This window comes from Macrobrachium nipponense, chromosome 20 (assembly GCF_015104395.2).
Source record: "Macrobrachium nipponense isolate FS-2020 chromosome 20, ASM1510439v2, whole genome shotgun sequence".
Taxonomy (NCBI): Eukaryota; Metazoa; Arthropoda; class Malacostraca; order Decapoda; family Palaemonidae; genus Macrobrachium; species Macrobrachium nipponense.
In genome coordinates, this window is record NC_061089.1 from 38,863,556 (window position 1) to 38,884,717 (window position 21,162).

Below are 21,162 nucleotides of genomic sequence, written 5' to 3' on the forward strand. Positions count from 1 at the left end.
TAGGCCAACTGCTGGGATCCTTGAGGATCATTTAGCACTTCTTAAAACTACTCGAGAATTCGAGAAATGAGTTTTTATAGCCAGAAGTTAAATTTTCTAATCCAACAATGCCCATGATAGCCTTCAGTGTTATCCTGAATTATAACGTGGCCAAAGTGGGTGGAGCCTCATGAAGTCATCATCCTGACGATAATTATTGGTAAAGGTTTAAAGCCAAAATACGGTACTGGCTATTTTTTTTTTTCAGTAAATAGGTAGATAGCCAATAAATAAAAATTACTTGACACTGGATATAGCAGTTATCAAATCAAGCTTGTCTATGTTTTTTGAAAATTACCAAACTATTCCCTACATCTTGTCAATCTGATTGTGACTTATATATAAAGTAGACTGTAATTTCTTAGGACACTTATTTTGGGAGTTAGACTAATAATAGAAGTGTTTTTGTATTTATTAACATATTTTATTGGTTTGTTCATTATGACAATTATCAGTGGAGAGGTTTCAGAGTTCATAAACGTGTACTGCTTTGCTTGTATTTAATTTGTATATCATAGTTGCGAGAGGTATAGCCTTCGTTACGTATAGCCAATCATCCATCGAGAAAGAGGGAAGAAATGCTGTCTTCAAAAAAAAGTCACTTTTACATTATAAGTACCAAAATTTTTCAACCGACATAATGCAGAATACAGTCAAAATTTATGTGTAGATATAATGTGTATTCTGAATAAGCGTTATATTTATGATATGCATAGATAAGAAGTTATTGCGAAAAACCGTGTTACAGAGGCCCTGAATCTCATAGTAGGTGTTAACATAGTGGATGACGGTAAAATAAGAGATGAGGTAGATGAGGTAAGTTACAAAACAGGTGAAGCAAGGAATGTAACACAATGTATGTGTGAAAGATCTGAAAACCTTAAAATGTTTATGGAAGCTGAAGAAAGTATCAAGATTTGTAGAGCCAACTCTCCTTTATGGAAGTTAAGTGTGGATGTTGAATCCTATTTGAAAAAAAAAAAGTTGAAGCTGTGAGATGAACTGATTGGATATATGTAACACAAGAAGACCTGAAATGGTGAGAAATTCTGAAATACATACAGAAGTGGTAAATAAAATTAATATAGGACAATGAACAAATCAGGTTACCTGTAACTGAGATGGTTTAGTAGTTTGTAAATAATAGACAATATGACAGTGAAAAGTGTACATAATTCACAAGTTCAGAGGAAGGAAGAAGGCAGACAGAAAAAGGATTGGTAATATGCTACAAAGGAGGTATTGGGAAGGAAAACCCTTAAATCTTAATATGTATCTATTAAGTGTGAGAGTGCAAGCAACATGGGGATACTGACATTTTGTGTATGGAGTTCAGGGAGCTACTTATTAGTTTTCTATTCAAGTGTAAAGCATGGTACACTATATGCCATCATGTATCAGCTACGTGATGCAATAGTGGTGTTGAAAAAAATTAATAGCGGCCAAACTGTACTGCAACACTGCTCACTTGTTCTCGCAGTTCAGCTTTCAACAGCAGGATGTCTGCCAATGATGTATTTTGCCAGGAGACTCTACTGTGGCGTGTAGTTGCTGTGTGCTGCAAAAAAGAAACTTTTGAGGAAGAAACGTAGAATCTTGTGGTGTAAGCAATCGCTTTCTTGGCGACCTCTGAAGGGAAGCTTCTATGAAATATTTTTGGAGCTACAAGCCGAAAATCCAACAGACTTTGAAAATTACACAAGGATGCCAATCCTTGCATTTTATAAATTGTTGGAAAAAAATTGAACTCTCTATTTGTAAGCAGGACACCAGCTTTCGAGACACCATATCACCAGGAGCTCGTTCTTGCAGCTGGAGGATCGTATGCAAGCCTCCAATAATCAACTAGGATTTCAAAACAGAGCCTCGGTCTAATCATCCCCGAAACCTATGAAGCCATCTATAATATCCTTGGGGAGGATTATTTGAAAGTAAGGTTCAAATATAGGTACAAAGTACACAAATATTTTTTTTATTACAGGAAACGCAGCTCATCAGAACACGATAACTTCGGAGCTCCAGACTTCTGTGATGCTTTGATTACAGACATTTCCCTGTAGAATTGTGTCTTCAGGGTGTGCAGCTTTTTTAGGTAGTATGTCTTCATTCCGCAAAGACAGTTTACAAAACTCGATAACTCTGACTCCATGGTTTCCAAGCTTGCACTCCTGATGTTTCTCACCTTGTAATGCTTGCATTTGATGTTCCATCAGTAATTCAATAAAATGTAGTGTTAGTCCTTGTCCACTAAAGGGGTTTGGTGGGTGGTGGTGAGCGGACATCCTCCGACTCTGAACGTTGGTGCATCACTGAGCTGCGTATTGCGTAATGAAATGGTTCTGTGTCTGCCCCATCAACACGTTGGTGATGCGGCTTCGTGTTTAAGTCTTTTTTCAACGCATCCATCTAACACTGCGAGCATCATGATGCATAGTGTGTAAGGGGCTTGAGAGGCAGTTAATGCTGTGGAAATTTTACTGCATAAGGAGGAGTTCATGTGATTTGGCAGCAGTACGACTTCGAATAGGTGCTCATTATACCTCCAGACACGATAATATTAAGAGATAATGATGATGAAAACAGCTAAAACAACTATAATCACAATTAAAGCCGCAATGATATTCACGTTATTAACAAAACTGTGCACTGATTGTAAAAACTTTTGCCAGTTGCTAATTCTGCTTTGATTCGAAGTGTGATAACAGCTGAGCCACCCAGAAAACACTGAATGAAAACATTGCAACAATTTCAAAGGACAGGCATGGAATAACATATTACATCCAAAACAAAGGATTCTACACATAGTCCCACGAGAAGTCTTATTCCATACATATTTACAGCTGAAACCTGAGGCCTATTCGAAACTTTGAGGCAGTGCTGACGCCAAATAATAACTACTAGACTGCCCGTCGCATGGAACACTATTTTCAAGGAAAAAACTAGCCGCCGAAGAAGAAACAAAGTGTATATGGGGCACACAGGCCATAACGAGCTCAAAGACAATAATTTCTCATTCGTTTTTCAGATAAGATAACGTCGTCCTTTAAATCAATACAACCATTTCTTGATGGCCTTCGACATTCGGGGAAATCCACGGTCAAGATAACAAAATATGAAGGTAAATAACTATGACACGAAAACAAAACTTACATCTATACATAGCATGCAAATCTAAGGGTTACAGCAGAAGCACTAAACAAAATGATAACAATAATGAGGAAGAAGAATAGTAGAAAACGAACTTAACAATAAGCTCAATAGGTCATGCCATTGTGGCTCAAAATCTATTATGCAAACTAGTAGTGGCTGAGGTATACCAGTTACGCTTGCGTTACCAGGAAATCACAGTATAAACACAAAACTTCGATGACAATGTTACAACCAGAAATCGAATCTCCAAATTTTACCCAGACGAAATACTACTACAACGAGGTGAGAAAAAACCAAATAATAATAGCTATGCATTAATGTGTCGAAGAGAAAATCGAATAAAGGAATGCCAGAGTACCATTCGGAAATTAGAAAGGTTAGTAAATAATTGCTTGATGACATTGCTAAGGCAAACTTCTACAGAATCGAAGCAATACGGTAGTAAATACATAAATACTAAGATGGAAATAAAACCTCACCTTTATCCATCTGCCGCAAAAAAGAACAAAATATATCACATCATTATATAACACCAACATCGATATTTAAATTCTATCTATCTATCATCTATCTATCTATATATATATATATATATATATATATATATATATATATATATATATATATATATATATATATATACACTATATATTATATATGATTTTATTAAAACACGTAGGTGTCTTTTATACTTGAGACGTATCCTGTTTAACAGGATACATCACAGTTTGGGTCCCAAGCTCATGACTGGAGAGAGAGAGAGAGAGAGAGAGAGAGAGAGAGAGAGAGAGAGAGAGAAGAATGCTGCTGGATCACCATCACGCATGTTGGCTAAGGTCAGTGAGACTGGGGTTCAGTAAGTGAAGGCACGTTGCCAGGTGGACACTGTTTGGCATTATATAATGCAAATGGTCTGAAGAAAACTTACTACGTCATTGTTTTCGACGACTTCAAGCTTCTGTTTAACCAAGAGAAGGCTATAGCGTTAATATTTTACAATTCTCCTCCTACGAATCGCGATATGCCAAATCTTTACTGTTGTCATTATTTAAGCACATATCTTATCGTTATTTAGTGAAAAAATGCCTATCTTATCAACATTCAAATAGACTAGACCAAGTAAACTGATTACCTGTGTGAAAATGATCATCCCAGAGGCCCTTTGGTCCTACTCCTTCATCACTCACATAGTTGTGTAAAGAACACGCATTTATCGTGCGTGTGACTTGAGTCGAAGGCCATCATGTCTGGCTGCCATCAAGGTAAAAATAGCAACCCTCTACACATCAATAAAACTTTCTAGTGCGCTTCCGGGAAGGGTAGTCCTCTTACGACAGCTATTAAGAGATACACAATCAAATTTTGTGGATTTTCGGTATCTCATGAAGGCATCATGTTATATCAACATCAGAGAGAGAGAGAGAGAGAGAGAGAGAGAGAGAGAGAGAGAGAGAGAGAGAGAGAGAGAGAGAATGACTGGGCATTTCCATGTTTACTCTTCCCGAGGCAGATGAGCAATGGAGAGAAATCACAGTAAATCGTGTCCTTAAACTACCAAAGAATATTTCCTGCATAACAATTTTTGAGAACAGTACAGTAGATAAATTAGGGAAACTGTTCTTTCACATTAAGTTCACTCCTTGAGATGCCCCAAAAGGACCTGGGCTGGTCAGAGATAAGTTACCCTTCTTACACGTCGAAAGAAAATTTAGGCATTAACCACAAAATACAGATTATAGGTAATGTTAAGGTTTTATGAAGCTTGGTGTGGCCTCTGGACTCGAACAAACAGAGACGCACTACATATTAGTGAGTAGTAGTAAGCGCATAAATACATACGCATATTTATCACGTATCAATGCGTGAGGTTAAGTCGGCAACTCCATTCCACATTTTCATGTTACAAATTTATAATCGTAGCTTCATCTGAGCACCGATCATCTGTTTACAAGTCACCGTGATACAAATCCAGTCATTATGTTATGACATATCCAAACAAAATTAACTTTCAGGTTAAATGGAAAACGTCCGCAAGAACATACCCAGAATGAGCGATCTGATTTCACTAGTTAAAAAGACGTCAGCTCCACCGAGCGTCGCTGAAGCTTAAATGACGCGGCAGACGCACGACGAACAGAGCAGTGCCATTGACGGGCGCATCGGTGAAGGACAAGTGGTTGAGTCATTCACCATTGCATTCGCATGCAATTGTATAGATGAAGATTACTGCCATTATCTGTTGTAGGCAACAGATAATAACATTTCTTGCAAGTGTTCGCACAAGCAATAATAGTATCTTCAACATGTAAAAATACAAAAGAAGTTTAATAGTACAAACGTACTACAAACTACGTATAGTGATTGCATCTAATACATACTAGGCGAAAGAAAAACGATGAAAATATAGCACAAAACGTGCCAATCTACAAGATTATTGCCATTTCTAAACTAATTCACAAAGATGATTTGTGTCAATGCACACAATTCAGTATTACGCATACTAATTTTTGGTTCTCAAGATAATAATGCAGGTTAAATTTGTAAGAAAATGCATTATTAATCTTTTTTACATAACACTCAAATAACAGTGGAAAAGAACTTTGTAAAGATCACAGTAGAGGTAAGACAAATCCTCGTCAACTGCTTCATGGATGCAATGCAGCAAGATTCTTAATCCCAGAAATGAGCCATTGACACAGAGTTGGGGACGCAGTAACAGGGGGGAAAAGAAGCTATTAGTGTATAACAATTTGGAGAACAAGAGAAGGTACATGAGGATAAGGGATTTGTTTAGTATTCAGCCTCAGGAAAATGGAGGTTGAAATTTGTGTCAAAGTGAAGGTCACACAAGTAATGAAAATTTTGGTGTTGTGTAAAGATTGATATGCAAAATGGCCTCTAAGATTGATGCACAAAATGCCCTTTTGTGTATTTCTATTTAGGTGATGTGACAACGTCCTAATTGTCTTAAGAAAACAGTCTAGAAGTATAACGGTTCATAATTTCTTTACCCTGAATCTAGAAAAAAAAAAAAAACAATATTAAATATGGAAAAAATTTGGAAGTGATTGCCAGGGTTAGAATAACATACCGATAAAATATTTTCTGGGCTGGTGGGAGTCTTAATGCAAAATAACAACAACCGCCTTTGGGCAGGAAATGACATTGCATTAACATACCTAGCATTGACAACCTGACAATGCTAGGGATCTTCCTTTGGTGGACATCAACCATGCAAGAAAATCCAGGACACTTTTTTTGTTTTGTCCACTGCATTCACTCTGCGCATGCTTTGAATTTGACGTGGGTAGAGAGAGAGCGAGCTGCAAATTTTAAGTGCTATCTGTATTTTCCTAACATACAAACCTGAAGTTCTTTACATTTGGAGAGAGAGAGAGAGAGAGAGAGAGAGAGAGAGAGAGAGAGAGAGAGAGAGAGAGAGAGACTTGCCAGAGGATTCTTACTGGAAAAAAAAAAAAAAAGGACTACCTCGTGGAGTACTAGTGACTTCTGTGCCTGAATCAAAAGCCCATAACCGACAGTCTAAAACTAGACACTCACTTCATATATGAAGGAATGCTCCTATACGTACACCAATGTGTACTGTATGCTCTCAAAATTCCATTCAGCTTAAGGTAGAACTGAAAAGCCATGTAAAGTGGTATCCCAGATCGCCATGACAGAAAACTGCTTAGAGTACCCTGAGATACTGGTAGAAACTTCAAACAGGATCTCATCTCTAGTTGAACAGGTGCTGGATATCACTCTGGACAAGTACCAGATAAAAAAAAAAAAAAAACGCTATTATTGATATACAAGTCTAATAAAGGAGCGCCTCCTAGAATTAAGTACTGCCCCCTTGGTCATTTAAAAAAAAAAAAACCCTTAGCTCATAACTGACCAATGGCACTCTCCATGTGGGTAGATGAAGCATGTGGATGTTAGAAGGAATCTACTCGAAAGACTGGCAGACAAAATCTATCCTGAACGTAAGAAGTCGAGGAACATCTACTGTCAAGAAAGTAAGTTACGGGAACCAACACTTTGGGGCCATGAATAAGCTAAGAAAATCATCATTGTGATCTACAAAGCTCACAACTTGTCGAGTATTTCCTCAAACTGCAAACAGGAAAAGCATAGGGGTTTAGAACAGACCGAACTTGAAGGAAGGCAACAATAGCATCAACTGCCCATGCCTGAGGATCTTGACATGAAGGGCAGTAAACTGTTAAGAGTAGCGTTCAGGGAAGTTGAGAATGGGTGTTTGGGTCTCCCCAAAGGTTCCACAGTTTCTGGCAAACCTGAGGAAAAGGGGGCTATATGACTGGAGACCTTGCCTTTTCCCGCTGAGCTGGTCTTCAATAACAAAGGTTTTTAAAGGGCAAAACATGGTAATGAAATGGCCTTCCAGGACTCTGTCTACAAGAAAAGTGTTTCGTTGCTAGGCTGAACAACTCTCTTGAACTGTCTCTCCTTGTCATCTTATGTAAGAATCAAGACTTGCATAAGAAGACCATCTTCAAGTGCCAAGAGCTACTGGAAATTCACCTTCTAACTCCCCAACATTGAAAGTTTCTCTGAATGGCCTACCAAACTGCTTGAGACAACTTAGGACACAGAATAAAGGTTCTACCAATTTTCTACCCCTTTTGAGATCTGTATAGCTTGGACTACAGTTCAAACCATACAGATCTTAAAAGTGGCAGAAAATTGGCAATCTATCTATCTACTATTAGAAAACCCCAAACAAGAGAGCTCATTTACACCCCTAGATAAGCAACTGACTGGGTCAGAAACGCATAGGTAACTTAAAACAAAGATACCCTTCCTGAGGTTAGACATAAAAAACAGTTCTTTACTCCCAAGGTCTTCATAAAAATCCCTCTGGTAAGAACAATCCAGTCGTCTAAACATGAGAGGCCTACTCTTATATCAAAGGAGCTGACTCCATACTGCTAAAATTTTGACTCACAGGAGAATGTACTTAACTTTGACTAAAGGTGTACAAGAAGTGGTAGTGTGTCCTACATGTCGACAGAAACTTTTTTGCCCTTCTGAAAGACTGCACCAGGAGCAAACTGAAAGACTCATAGAAAAGGGAGGCACATGAATAAATTTGAGGCAGGAAAAGTGCATGGCTCGAATGCCATGTAGCAGAACAACTGTCCAATCTATTTTTCTAAACTGTGAACTTCTCTATCTGAAGAGTGTAGAGAGAAGGGTATCAAGAAGATGAAAAGGGTAAAAGAAATAAAAAAAAGGTATAAAGTATCTTTCTCAGAAAACAATCACTAACAAAGGTCTGACTTGATGCTATGCCATGCACTTCTGAACATGGCCTACTGATGAACCACAAAGCCTTCTGAACAGGGAGTTCAAAACATCAGTTAAGGTAACATGTGTAAAATCACCACTTAGTATGTGAGCCAGAACACTACTGAAGCAAAACTTGAGAGTATGTAGTTTGGGAAATTATACAAGGAACTGATATGCAAAAAAATAAAAGTCTATAGAATCTAATATCCAGATTCGAGGTATTTTTGGTAATAGCCTTAAACACTTGGGGGGTAAGGTAGACTGATGAGCCATTGTAAAAAAAAAAAAAAAAAAAAAAAAAAAAAAAAAAAAAAAACAAAAAAAAAAAAAAAAAAAAAAAAAAAAAAAAAAAACTACTACTACTACTAATGTGAGCAAGGCTACTTAAAATGATTATACACAACTGTTCCGGTAACTACAACTGAGTTGAGAAAAGCAAAAAGATATTCTTCTAATTAGCCTAGGAGTAGGGCTATCTAGGAGAGGATAAAAGTCTCACATCATATGAAAACTGCCTCTTCACCATTAACATCTAACTGTTATCAATACCATCATTAAATGTACTAAATGGTTACAGAGGTGTAGAATGTAAAATATATTACAGATTGATATATCCACCACCTACGTCCTAAAGGTTGGTTATGAAGCCATTAGGCCAGGTATTTTTGGCATGATAGCCTAAACCTATGGTATTTAGGCCATGGTACCATAGCCAAAAGTATTGTAAAAATGGAATAGATGAGCCTATTGTATTGTGGTCTATGTTGATTATTCAACCTGTATGCCTTATAAAACATCGCCTACAAAAAATAGAGGGACGAATGTAAACAGAGGCGACAAAACAGTGACACTATACGATAACACATATCTACATATGTATACTATACACAAGTACATACATAGGTCTATCTATATAGTAGGGTAAAATATTGCCCATGACACACTGATTGGTAAATTTGCACTTTATGCCTCGATATTTAATTGGTGAAACAACAACATCATTAAGCTTTAAGATATTTTGAAAAAGATTGAAGTTTCATTAACAAATGGGCTATAGGGAACTGCCATATGAACTGCACTAAGCAGTAAGATCTCGTTAATGTATTTTCTGGAGGTGTGTCTGATGGTAGTGGCAAGCTATTACCATGTCAAAGCTTTATAATTCACCATATGCCTGCAAAAACATTACTCTTGCAGCAATTGGAATGTAGCACTATGAACAAAATACTACTGTAATGAAGTCGCTTCACAATTAGGCAAAGTACCTGACCTATTAGAGGCAACTCAGGCTACATCATATGTAAATCTTTAATCAGCTCTAAGGTGCTTCACAGCTTGAAATACAGTATCATCTCTAGTATTTTTGATGCTACACAAAAATCTAACATCTCGTCAGATCACACTTTATCTTGACAAGAAAACCACACTCATGCTTCAGCTAGGCTAACATTGGCTACATAGTTAATGGCAAAACTGAAATAATCTGCTTTCACAAACTTTTCCTATACAACCTATTGCTTTTATCTTTGCTTGTAGTAGCTGACATAATGCAAAAGCAGAAAACAAGTACAATACCAAAACAAGAGAAATTTAGCCAGAAAAAAATGATATTGTTAAACTACAATAAAGTTTTGTACATACTTACCTGGCATATATACTTAGCTAGTCTCCGACGTTCCGACAGAATTTCAAATCTCGCGGCACACGCGACAGGTAGGTCAGGTGGTCTACCTTACCCGCCGCTGGGTGGCGGATGTACGAACCACTCCCGTAAGCTTGTCAGATTTTTCTCTTCCACCTGTCTCCTGAGGGGAGGCTGGGTGGGCCATTAATCGTATATATCTGCCAGGTAAGTATGTACAAAAACTTTATTGTAGTTTAACAATATCATTTTTGTACATGAACTTCCCTGACAGATATATACTTAGCTGATTGGCACCCTTGCGTGGAGGGTAAAGAGACAGCTCAATAATACAGGTAAGACGGGAAACAACTAATGTTGTAGGATATAAAACCTTGGTTCTCACCTTTTCAGGATGAAGACTTCATAGATACTATCTCTGAGTCTGCATTGCCTGGAGAGCTACAGCTAGGACGTGACTGATGCTGAAAGACTCTCGGATCTACCACTGGGATATGTGATCCCCTATTGTGGTAGAATCCAAGTCGGATGCTGTTAGAGGGACCTTGTCCGCTTACCTAACAGATCCTTACCACTACCTCTGCAAGGAGCCAAAACCCACCAGACCACCTAACCAAAATACAAAGGGTTAATATTACGACAAAAAGAGGTGCCTCCTGCAACCTCTTTCAGACAACCAAAAAACAACAATATAAAATATAGGGTAACATAAAAAAAAATTTACACAGGATAAGTTTCAGCTCCCTGCCCCAGCACCGAATCCGCCGATACGAAAGGACCCAAGGCGAAGCATTTATCATATGTGATTTTTACATCACGTAGGTAGTGGTTTGCGAAAAACCGATTGGCATCTCCAAAAAGTCGCCTCCATCAAGTTCCGCACAGACATATTTTTTCTGAATGCAAGCGAAGTTGCGATGGCTCTCACCTCGTGAGCTTTCACTTTCAGTAGTCTAAACTGATCTTCCTTACAGGCAACATGTGCCTCTGTAATAAGGCTTCTCAGAAAAAGGAAGAGCATTCTTCGACATGGGCCGAGTGGGGTCCTTTACGGAGCACCAAAGTACATCTTGATTAGCCTTAACGTTGTTCCTTCCTCTTAAGGAAAATACTTCATAATTCTCATAGGGCAAAGAGTTCTTTCAGGCTCTTCCCCTCCCCTTACTAGAAAAGATAAACTACGAACTTCAAAGCTCCTGGGCCAAGGGCGTGATGGGTTTTCATTCTTTGCAAGGAAACTTGGAAGAAACGAACACACCATAGAATCTTCCTTAAACCCTACATTGCCCTCAATAGCTTGGAGCTCACTCACTCTTTTAGCTGTAGCTAGGGCCAAAAGGAAGATAGCCTTCTTCGTCAAGTCCTTGAAAGAGGCTAGGCCAGGAGGTTCGAATCTAGACGATCCAAGGAATTGTAGGACTACGTCTAGATTCCAGTTCGTACTACATGAGGACGCTTAATGGTTTCAAATGATCTAATAAGATCATGCAGGTCCTTATCATCGGATATATTTAAGCCTCTATGCCGAAATACCGCCGCCAACATACTGCGGTATCCCTTAATAGTTGACACAACCAGATGACATTCTTCTTTGAGGAAAATAAGGAAATCCGCAATTTGGGTCACAGAGGTACTGGAAGAGGAAATGTTCTTCCTCTTGCACCAACGTCTGAAGACATCCCACTTTGACTGGTATACACGCAAGGTGGAAGGTCTCCTCGCTCTTGCGATTGCTTTAGCAGCTGCTGCTGAAAAGCCTTTCGCTCTGACCAAACTTTGGACAGTCTGAAACCAGTCAGACTGAGAGCGAGGAGATTTTGTGGTACCTGTCGAAGTGGGGTTGTCTGAGTAGATCGCTCCTTAGCGGGAGCGATCTTGGAAGGTCCACCAACCATTCCAGTACCTCTGTGAACCATTCTTGGGCCGGCCAAAAGGGAGCGATTAAGGTCATTCTCGTTGAATCGGACTCTACGAACTTCTTGATAGTTAGCCCCAGGATCTTGAAGGGGGGAAAACGCGTAGACGTCGAGTCCGTTCCAGTCTAGAAGAAGAGCATCTATTGCTACTGCCTCTGGATCCGATATCGGAGAGCAGTAAGGATCCAGCCTCTTGTTCTTTGACGTGGCAAAGAGGTCTATGTGTGGCCTGCCCCATAACTTCCACAGGCTCTGGCATACATCCAGATGAAGGGTCCACTCTGTGGGAAGGACCTGATCTTTCCTGCTGAGGAGATCTGCTCTTACATTCCTTTCTCCCTGCACGAACCTGGTGAGAAGCTTGATTCCTCTTTCTTCTGCCCACAGAAGAAGGTCTCTTGCTGTCTCGTACAGGGAGAAGGAATGCGTCCCCCCCTGTTTCCTGATGTATGCCAGAGCTGTAGTGTTGTCCGCGTTGACCTGCACTACCGATCTTCTGACTTTGGGCTCGAAAGCCTTCAGAGCCAACCACACAGCCATCAACTCCTTTCTGTTGATGTGCCAGGCTACCTGGTCCCCCACCCAGGTACCTGACACTTCGTTGGTTCCCAGAGTTGCACCCCACCCCATGTCCGACGCGTCGGAGAACAACACCAGGTTGGGGGTCTGTGATTGAAGAGACAGTCCCTTCGCAAAGAGGTTGGGATCTGTCCACCATAAGAGATGTTTCTTGATGTCCTGGGATAACGACAGGGAGAACGTCAAATCCTGAGAACGACGACTCCAATTCCGATGAAGAAAGAATTGGAGCGGTCTCAGGTGCAACCTTCCTAGGGAAAACGAATTGCTCCAGAGAGGAGAGTGTCCCCAGCAGACTCATCCCACTCTCACTGTGCATACTTCTTTCCCTAAGAAGGTTGTTACTCTCTCGAATCCTCGGGCTATCCTTTCCTGCGAGGGAAAAGCCCGAAAACTCAGAGAGTCATCTGTATCCCGAGATACACACACTCTGCTCGGGAATTAGTGATGACTTCTTGAAATTGACGAGAAGTCCCAAAGCCTTCGTCAATTCTAAAGTTACTTGTAAGTCCTTCAAACAACGATCTTCTGAATTGGCCCTTATTAGCCAATCGTCGAGGTACATGGATATCCTCACCCCTTTCAAATGAAGCCATTGAGCCACATTCCTCAAAATCCCCGTGAACACTTGAGGGCGGTGCCGTCGAGGCCGAAACACAGAGCCCTGAACTGAAAAATTTTCCCCCCCATCATGAATCTGAGAAACTTCCTCGAGGAAGGATGGATCGTACGTGGAAGTAAGCGTCCTGAAAATCCAAGGAAACCATCCAGTCCCTGGACGAAGCGCTGCCAGCACTGATGAAGGCGTTCCATCCGTGAACTGAACTTTCTTTTCTACGAAGAAGTTCAGGGCGCTTACATCCAACACCGGTCTCCATCCCCCTGAGGACTTCGGAACTAGGAAAAGGCGGTTGTAGAAGCCCGATGAATTGATGGTCTGTCACTAGTTCGATAGCCCCCTTCTCCAGCATCTGATCTACTGCTAGATGGAGAGCTTGATTCATGATGGGGTCTCTGTACCTGGCCGTCAGTTCCCTTGGGATGGTCGTCAAGGGAGGTCTTTCGACGAAAGGGATGAGGTAACCTCTCCTCAAAATAGAAAGGGTCCAAGGATCCGCCCCTTTTTGGGCCCAGACTTCTGCAAACTCTAAGAGTCTGGCGCCCACCGTTGTTTGAAGGACTTGCAAGTTATTTGGGGGCTTTAACAGACTTGGCGAAAAGTCTTACCCCTTCTTGAAGGTCTACGACCTCTAAACGTAGAGGTTCTTGATGAAGATGCCCCTCGAAAGGGGTCTCGAACACTTGCCTTTCCTTCTTAGCCTTGGTAGGGAAGGAAGGGCGAGGTTTTCTTGCCGACTGTGCCAAAAGGTCCTGGGTGGCTTTGCCGAAAGTGACCTCGAAATGTCCTGCACTCGATGTTTCGGGAACAACTGAGTAGACAGAGGAGCAAACAGCAAAGAAGACCTCTGAGCATGGGAGACCGACTTCGTTAAGAAGGAACAGTAAACCGACCTCTTCTTCACGATGCCGGCCCCATAAAGGGAGGCGATTTCACTCGCTCCGTCTCTTACTGACTTGTCCATACAAGACAAAACACACATAAGATCATCTGGTGAAATTGACTCTGGCACTTCAATTTTCTTGGCTAGGACTCCCAACGACCAATCAAGAAGTTAAATACTTCTAGCACTCTAAACATACCTTTGAGCAAATGATCCAATTCGTTCATTGCCCAAGTCGTCTTAGCAGAGTTAAGGGCAGTTCTCCTTGTCGAATCTACCAGTGCCGAAAAATCCGAATCAGCCGAAGACGGTAGACCCAATCCTAAGGGCTCTCCTGTTTCGTACCAGAAACCACCAGCGCGTCCTGATAACTTCGACGGAGGAAAAGCGAACATCGTTTTCCCCGCTTCTTCTTTGGAAGCCATCCAGGAACCAAAACTCCTCAGTGCCTTCTTCATAGAAAGAGTTGGCTCATCCTCACACAAGAAGAACTCTTCGCTGTCTTCGCCGTTGAAAAAAGCGAGTGAGGAGAAGGAGGAGCCGTAGGCGTAAGGGAATCCCCAAAAACTTGTAAAAGTAGCTCTGTAAGCTTCTTGTAAGAAGAGACAGCAACAGAAGTGTTCGGTTCCTCATCCGAACCCTTCTAGGACGTCTTGTCGAGCGAGCGCGGAAGATCCTTAGGTGACGAAGGGATCCTAGCAGGAGTTGAGCGAGAGGTTGGAGAACGCCCTCTCTTAGAAGAGTTCACATCCACTGGAGAACGATGAGAAGATCTGGGAAGTATACGATGAGACTCCCTCTTCGAGGTATACGGAATCTCAGCCGAAGGAGATGTAGGGCTCCTACTCCGAGAATTCTCGGAAACATCCGCAGGGCGCTTACGAGGAGGCGAGCGCCTACTATACTCTATGCACCTATCCTGGGGCGAGCGCTGCCAGGAGAAGAGCGCCTATCGAGAGCAGAGCGCTGCGCGGCTCTCCATACCTGTCCAGTTGCGTACGATCAACGGAAGTTCGACTGGAAGGCGAAATGCGCCTACTAGGAGAAGGCTGCTTGCGAGACTCTTGACGTCTAACAAGAGGGTAACATTCAGGAGAAGGGCGCTTCAAAACTAACGAGCGCCTACTTGGAGAAGGGCGCTTCCGGGATTCCTGGTGCCTACCAAGAGACAAACGGTCAGGAGAAGTGCGCCTAGAAGCGGGAGAGCGCCTACACGGAGAAGGGCGCTTGAAAGACTCTTGTTGTCTGCCCTTAGGAGAATAATCAGGAGTATGACGCCTTAAAAGAGACGAGCGCTACTAGGAGAGCTATGTGCAGTAGGCTCTTGGCGCCTACCTTGCGGGGAGCGGCTAACAGTAGGCGTCTATCATGCACACGACTCCTACCAGACTCTAGATGCCTGTCAGGAGAGAAGTCACGATCCGATACTCGAGGAGAGACATCTGGAAGAAGAACGACCTACTTGTATAAGGGCGCCTTCTATAATCTTGAGGCTGCTGAGGAGAAGTCTCACGCGAGGGAGTTGAAGAAATCGCGTGATGAGCAGGTGTCAGTGCGCTTACCGGAAGCGGGAATCCAATCTGGAGAAAAACTTCTTTCTCCATAGAGCGTCCTACGATGTTTGGCGCCTTGAAATTGAAAGAGAGCCAGGCGAGCGAGGGCGCTCACGCGAGTGAGGGCGCCTCACGCGAGCCCCCACCTTCATACGAAACCTCCCATATGAAGGAGAACGATCCTCTGAAGAGCGGCGCCTAGATCTCTTGATCGGGAAGAGAAACGTCCTTTCTTCCTACGTGATCTAACTGCTAGAGAGTCTTGCTAGCGCCGTGATCTGAGCTTGAAGTCCCGCGAGTACTCTCGTAGGAGAATCTTCTAATTCTTCCTCGGAAGCAGGCGCGAGCGCGGAGCGCGGAGAAGAAGAACGATCACAGGATTTCTTGTGTTTCTTCGCCTCCACCGACGATTCTTCCGGGAAAACCTCCGGACTAGAAGCCAAAGGACTGCAGGGAGCCTTCCAAGCCCTCTTCAACGGGCGCGACGCATCCGGGGAGTTCCAACCTCTCTTCGGAGAGGGAGACGACGAAGAGGAGAAGCATTGGCGTAGGAGCTCCTTCTTGTAGCGATCCGAGGCAGCCTGGGAGCGTACTTCAGGATCTGCCGAGGGGAGGGGGACGCCTGACCGGTGGGGGCTCTCCCTAGCCCTCCTGCGGCTTTCGACTTTCCTACTCCACTGGAACTGGGAGTCTGGAAGAGGTCTAGGCCTAGAGGCACTAAGGAGCCGGTCAGACGCACCCTCCACAACACTGGGGACACTGCACTGATCACTAACACTCTCCTTACCTTCCAACTGACGAATCTTCTGATCCACAGAACGATTCTTGGCTTTCAGAGCTGCCGCCTCCGAAGGCGAATCTCCGGCTTCGGTGCGGGGAGCCGGGCTGCCAACTTGGGAAGAAGGTTCTAAGTTCTACGTTAGTACTATTAGGATCCACATCCAACTCACTCATTCTAGATCTGCTAGAACTTCTAGAGGAAGCCTTACGCACTCTATCACGTTCCAACTTCCTAACATAAGAAGAGAGAGCCTTAATCTTCTTCATTCAATCCCTTACATTCACTACAAGGGTTAGCAAACGCACAATCATTCCCCCTGCATTTCATGCAAAACCGTGTGGGGGTCTACCGAAGCTTTCGGCAACCTCACCTTACATCCTTCATTCACGCAAACCCTAAACAACACCGAAGTTTTAACTACCGATTCTAGATCAGACATCGTTAAAGAAAATCAAACTCAAAATCAAACCGTCCACAATCGCGTATGCCAAGCCAAACAAAGCGAATACGTCACCAAAAGAAGTCCAAATTAACTCCAGGCAAGCGAGAATCGAAAAACTATCGAGAGGAACCGACAACAGTTGTTATCGTTCCCGCGACAGAGAAAAAACTGACAAGCTTACGGGAGTGGTTCGTACATCCGCCACCCAGCGGCGGTAAAGGTAATGACCACCTGACCTACCTGTCGCGTTGCTGCCGCGAGATTTGAAATTCTGTCGGGAACGTCGGAGACTATAGCTAAGTATATATCTGTCAGGGAAGTTCATGTACAAAATGATATTGTTATGTTACAATAAAGTTTCATACATACTTACCCTGGCAGATATATACATAGCTAAGACTCCGTCGTCCCCGACAGAAATTCAAATTTCGCGCCACTCGCTACAGGTAGGTCAGGTGATCTACCGGCCTGCCCTGGGTGGCAGGACTAGGAACCATCCCCGTTTTCTATCATATTTCTCTCTTCCACCTGTCTCCTGCGGGGAGGGCTGGGTGGGCCTTAATTGTATATATCTGCCAGGTAAGTATGTATGAAACTTTATTGTAACATAACAATATCATTTTCATACAATCAACTTACCTGTCAGATATATACATAGCTGATTGGCACCCTTCGGTGAGGGTAAGAGACAGCTACTATATGGAATAGACAGGTAAACAACATATGTTGTAGGTATAAATAAAACCTTGGTTCCTACCTGATAGGTGGTAGACTTGGTGGGTGTTTGCCCAGTAGTCTGCATCACCTCAAGAAACTTTAGCGAGATATGTGATCTATGGCCAAGAGTTCTTGTGGGTCTGCCGATGGGGTCTTACCCACTTACTCAGCAGAGCCTAAAAGGACTTGTCAATGGGTGCTGATCCACTTATATGACAATACACCTTATGAAGGAGCACACAACCAATCCCGACCACCTGATCCTTAACCATGTGTTAGAACTAAGGATTGTTACGAGTTATCCCGAACTCGTCACAACAAACCGTAACTCAAAAACCACTACGCACACATACATAATTTTCAAAAAAAAAATTATTACTCAACTAATTGGATATGACGAGAATTCTCTTATGAACAAACATAGACGGCCGCCCGTGCGAGCCTGAATCCTCCCATTGTTCGAAGAGATTCTCGACCATATCCAAACAGAAGAACAGTATATACATTCTAGGATTGGTGTCGGCTCCCGTACCCAGAATCGTATCTGCCGATACGATAGGACCTAGAGAAAGCATTCTCATACCGTCACACGCACGTCTTTCAAGTAATGAGATGCAAATACCGAGTTGCATCTCCAATATGTCGTATCTAATATGTTTTAAGTGACATATTCTTATAAAACGAGAGAGACGTCGCAACCGCTCGTACTTCATGAGCTTTTACTCTCAGAAGTTGCAATTGTTCGTCCGGACAGACCTTGTGAGCGTCCGTAATGACGTTCCTTACAAAGAACGCTAGAGCGTTCTTTGACATCAGTCTTGTGGGTCTTTGACCGCGCACCAAAGACCTTGTCTAGAGCCTCCCAAACTGACGTTTCCTCTGAAGATAGAACTTCAGAGCTCTAACAGGGCATAGAGACCTCTCTGCTTCTCTGCCTACGAGACTAGACATTCCTTTGATTTCGAATGGACCTAGGCCAGGGATTCGTGGGATTCTCGTTTTTCGCTAAAAAACAGAGTTTTAAACGAGCAAATCGCCGAGTCTTCCTTGAATCCTACTTTATCCTGCAGAGCTTGTAAACTCACTAATTCTTTTTGCCGTTGCTAACGATAAAAGAAATAGGCATTTTCTAGTTACGTCTCTAAATGAGGCCTGATGAGGAGGTTCAAATCTATCCGAAGACAGATATTTGAGGACTACGTCCAAATTCCAGTTCGGAGGTACTGGCTCTTTAGACTTTGACGTCTCAAAAGATCTTATGAGATCGTGAAGATCTTTGTTATTTGCCAGATCTAAACCTCTGTCCTGAATACAGCCGAGAGCATACTCCTGTATCCCTTTATTGTGGATACGGCTAGATGCGATTTTACTCTCAGGAATAGCAAGAAATCCGCAATTTCCGCTATAGAGGTAGAGGAGGAGGACAACTTCTTGGCTCTACACCACCTTCTAAAGACCTCCCACTTCGACTGGTTATACCTTCGAAGTGGAGGTTCTGCGAGCTCTCGCGATCGCGCTTTGCCACTTCGCGAGAAAAGCCTCTCGCTCTGACAAGTCTTTCGATAGTCGAAAGGCAGTCAGAGCGAGAGCGGGGAGTTTTGATGGTACCTCTTGAAGTGTGGTTGTTTGAGAAGATCCGTCCTCTGGTAGGGATCTTGGAAAGTCTACGATCCACTCTACCACCTACCTGTGAACCATTCCTGGGCCGGCCAAAAGGGGGCTATTAAAGTCATCCTCGTCTCTTTGACGCCACAAACTTTTTCAATACTAACCCCAGGATTTGAATGGGGGAAAAGCGTACACGTCCACTCGAGACCAGTTTAGCAGGAAGGCGTCTAACCATAATTGCTCTTGGGTCTTCCACGACCGAGCAAAACACTGGGAGCCTTTTTGAAATGTATGTTGCGAATAGATCCACGTGAGGAGTTCCCCACAGAGACCAGAGATCGCGACATACTTCCTCGTGCAGAGTCCATTCTGTATGAAGGGACCTGGTTCCTCCTGCTGAGCCTGTCCGCCCTCACATTCCTTACTCCCATGTACGAATCTTGTCAGCAGGGAGATGTTCCTGTGAGACGTCCAAAGTAATAGGTCCCTGTGAGTTCGTAAAGGAACGAGGAGTGAGTCCCTCCCTGTTTCCGAATGTAGGCAAGTGCGGTGGTGTTGTCCACGTTTTACTTGTACTACCTTGTCTCTCACCAGAGTTCTAGGCTCTTCAAAGCCAGGTGAACGGCGAAGAGCTCTTTGCAATTTATGTGCCAGGACACCTGTGCTGGTTTTTCCCAGGTGCCGACACTTCCTCCGAGCCTAATGTCGCTCCCCAAACCCGTCTCCGACGCGTCGGAGAACAACACTAGGTCTGGGTTCTTTGATCTTAGAGAGACCCCTTTGTTCTCTTCCAGAGCAGCAACACCACCACTGTAGGTGTGCCTTTACCTCCACTGGAATGGGGAAAACGTCCGACAGTTGTCCGTTTTTTCCAGCTCCAAGACTTCTTGAGGAAGAATTGAAGTGGACGGATATGAAGTCTTCCGAGAGGGAAGAATTGTTCCCAGGCGAGGAAAGCGTCCCCAGAAGGCTCAACCATTCCCTCACTGACGTTTTGCTGTTTCTCTAAGAAGAGAGAGATTATCCTCAAACCTTTTTCGGATCTCTCTTGCGAAGGAAAAACTCGAAAACCCCGAGAATCCATCCGAATCCCCAGATAGACTAGGTCTTGTCTGGGGGTCATCTGAGACTTCTCGAGGTTCACAAGCAATCCCAACGCCTTGGTCAAATCTAGAGTTAACTTTAGGTCCTCCAAAACACTGTCTCTCGATCTGGCCTGATAAGCCAGTCGTCTAGGTACATCGAGACATTCACTCCTTTGAGATGAAGAAATCTCGCCACATTCCTCATCAGGCTTGTGAAGACCTGAGGAGCTGTGGACAGGCCGAAACACAAGGCTACTGAACTGAAAGATCCTTCCCCCCGTCATGAAAACGGAGGTACTTCTTCGATGAAGGGTGGATCGGGACGTGAAAGTAGGCGTCTGGAGATCTAGAGACACCATCCAATCTCCTTGTCGTAATGACGCTAGGACTGAAGCAGAAGTCTCCATGGAGAATTCTCCTTCTGAACAAATTTGTTCAGAGCGCTGACGTCTAGTACTGGTCTCCAGCCTCCCGAGGCTTTCGCCACTAGAAAAAGGCGATTGTAAAACCCCCGGGGAGTTTGATCCAGTACTAGTTCTACTGCACTCTTGTCCCACATTGTTCCACCATTGATCGAAGAGTATCCCTCAGCACAGGATCCTTGTACTTGGCTGATAGTTCCCTTGGTATAGACGTTAGGGGCGGAGTATTCAGGAAAGGGATACGATATCCCTTCCTTAAGATCTTTAGTGAAGACGCGTCTGCGTCTATCAGTGTCCAGGCTTCCACGAATTCCAGGAGCCTGGCACCTATGGTGGTGTTTGGAGGAGAAATGTTTCATTTGCCCTTTTCCCTAAAGGGACGAAAGGCGGACCTACCTCTTCTCTCTGGA

General features: G+C 43.1%; 1 protein-coding gene across 4 annotated transcripts in view; it reads right to left on the minus strand.

The window, feature by feature from the left end:
- Window positions 1–21,162, minus strand: part of LOC135225051 (HIG1 domain family member 1A, mitochondrial-like) — a 58,893-nt gene that overhangs the window by 24,456 nt on the left and 13,275 nt on the right. The window contains exon 1 of one of the 4 annotated variants that reach the window (XM_064264338.1): window positions 5,029–5,051. The exons of 2 other annotated variants lie outside the window; for them this stretch is intronic. In XM_064264338.1, coding sequence (XP_064120408.1) covers window positions 5,029–5,032 — 4 coding nt within the window. In that variant the 5' untranslated portion in view covers window positions 5,033–5,051. Of the gene's footprint in view, window positions 1–2,221; window positions 2,337–5,028; window positions 5,052–21,162 lie in introns of those variants that run through there. One more of the 4 variants, XM_064264323.1, reaches the window with a different exon arrangement.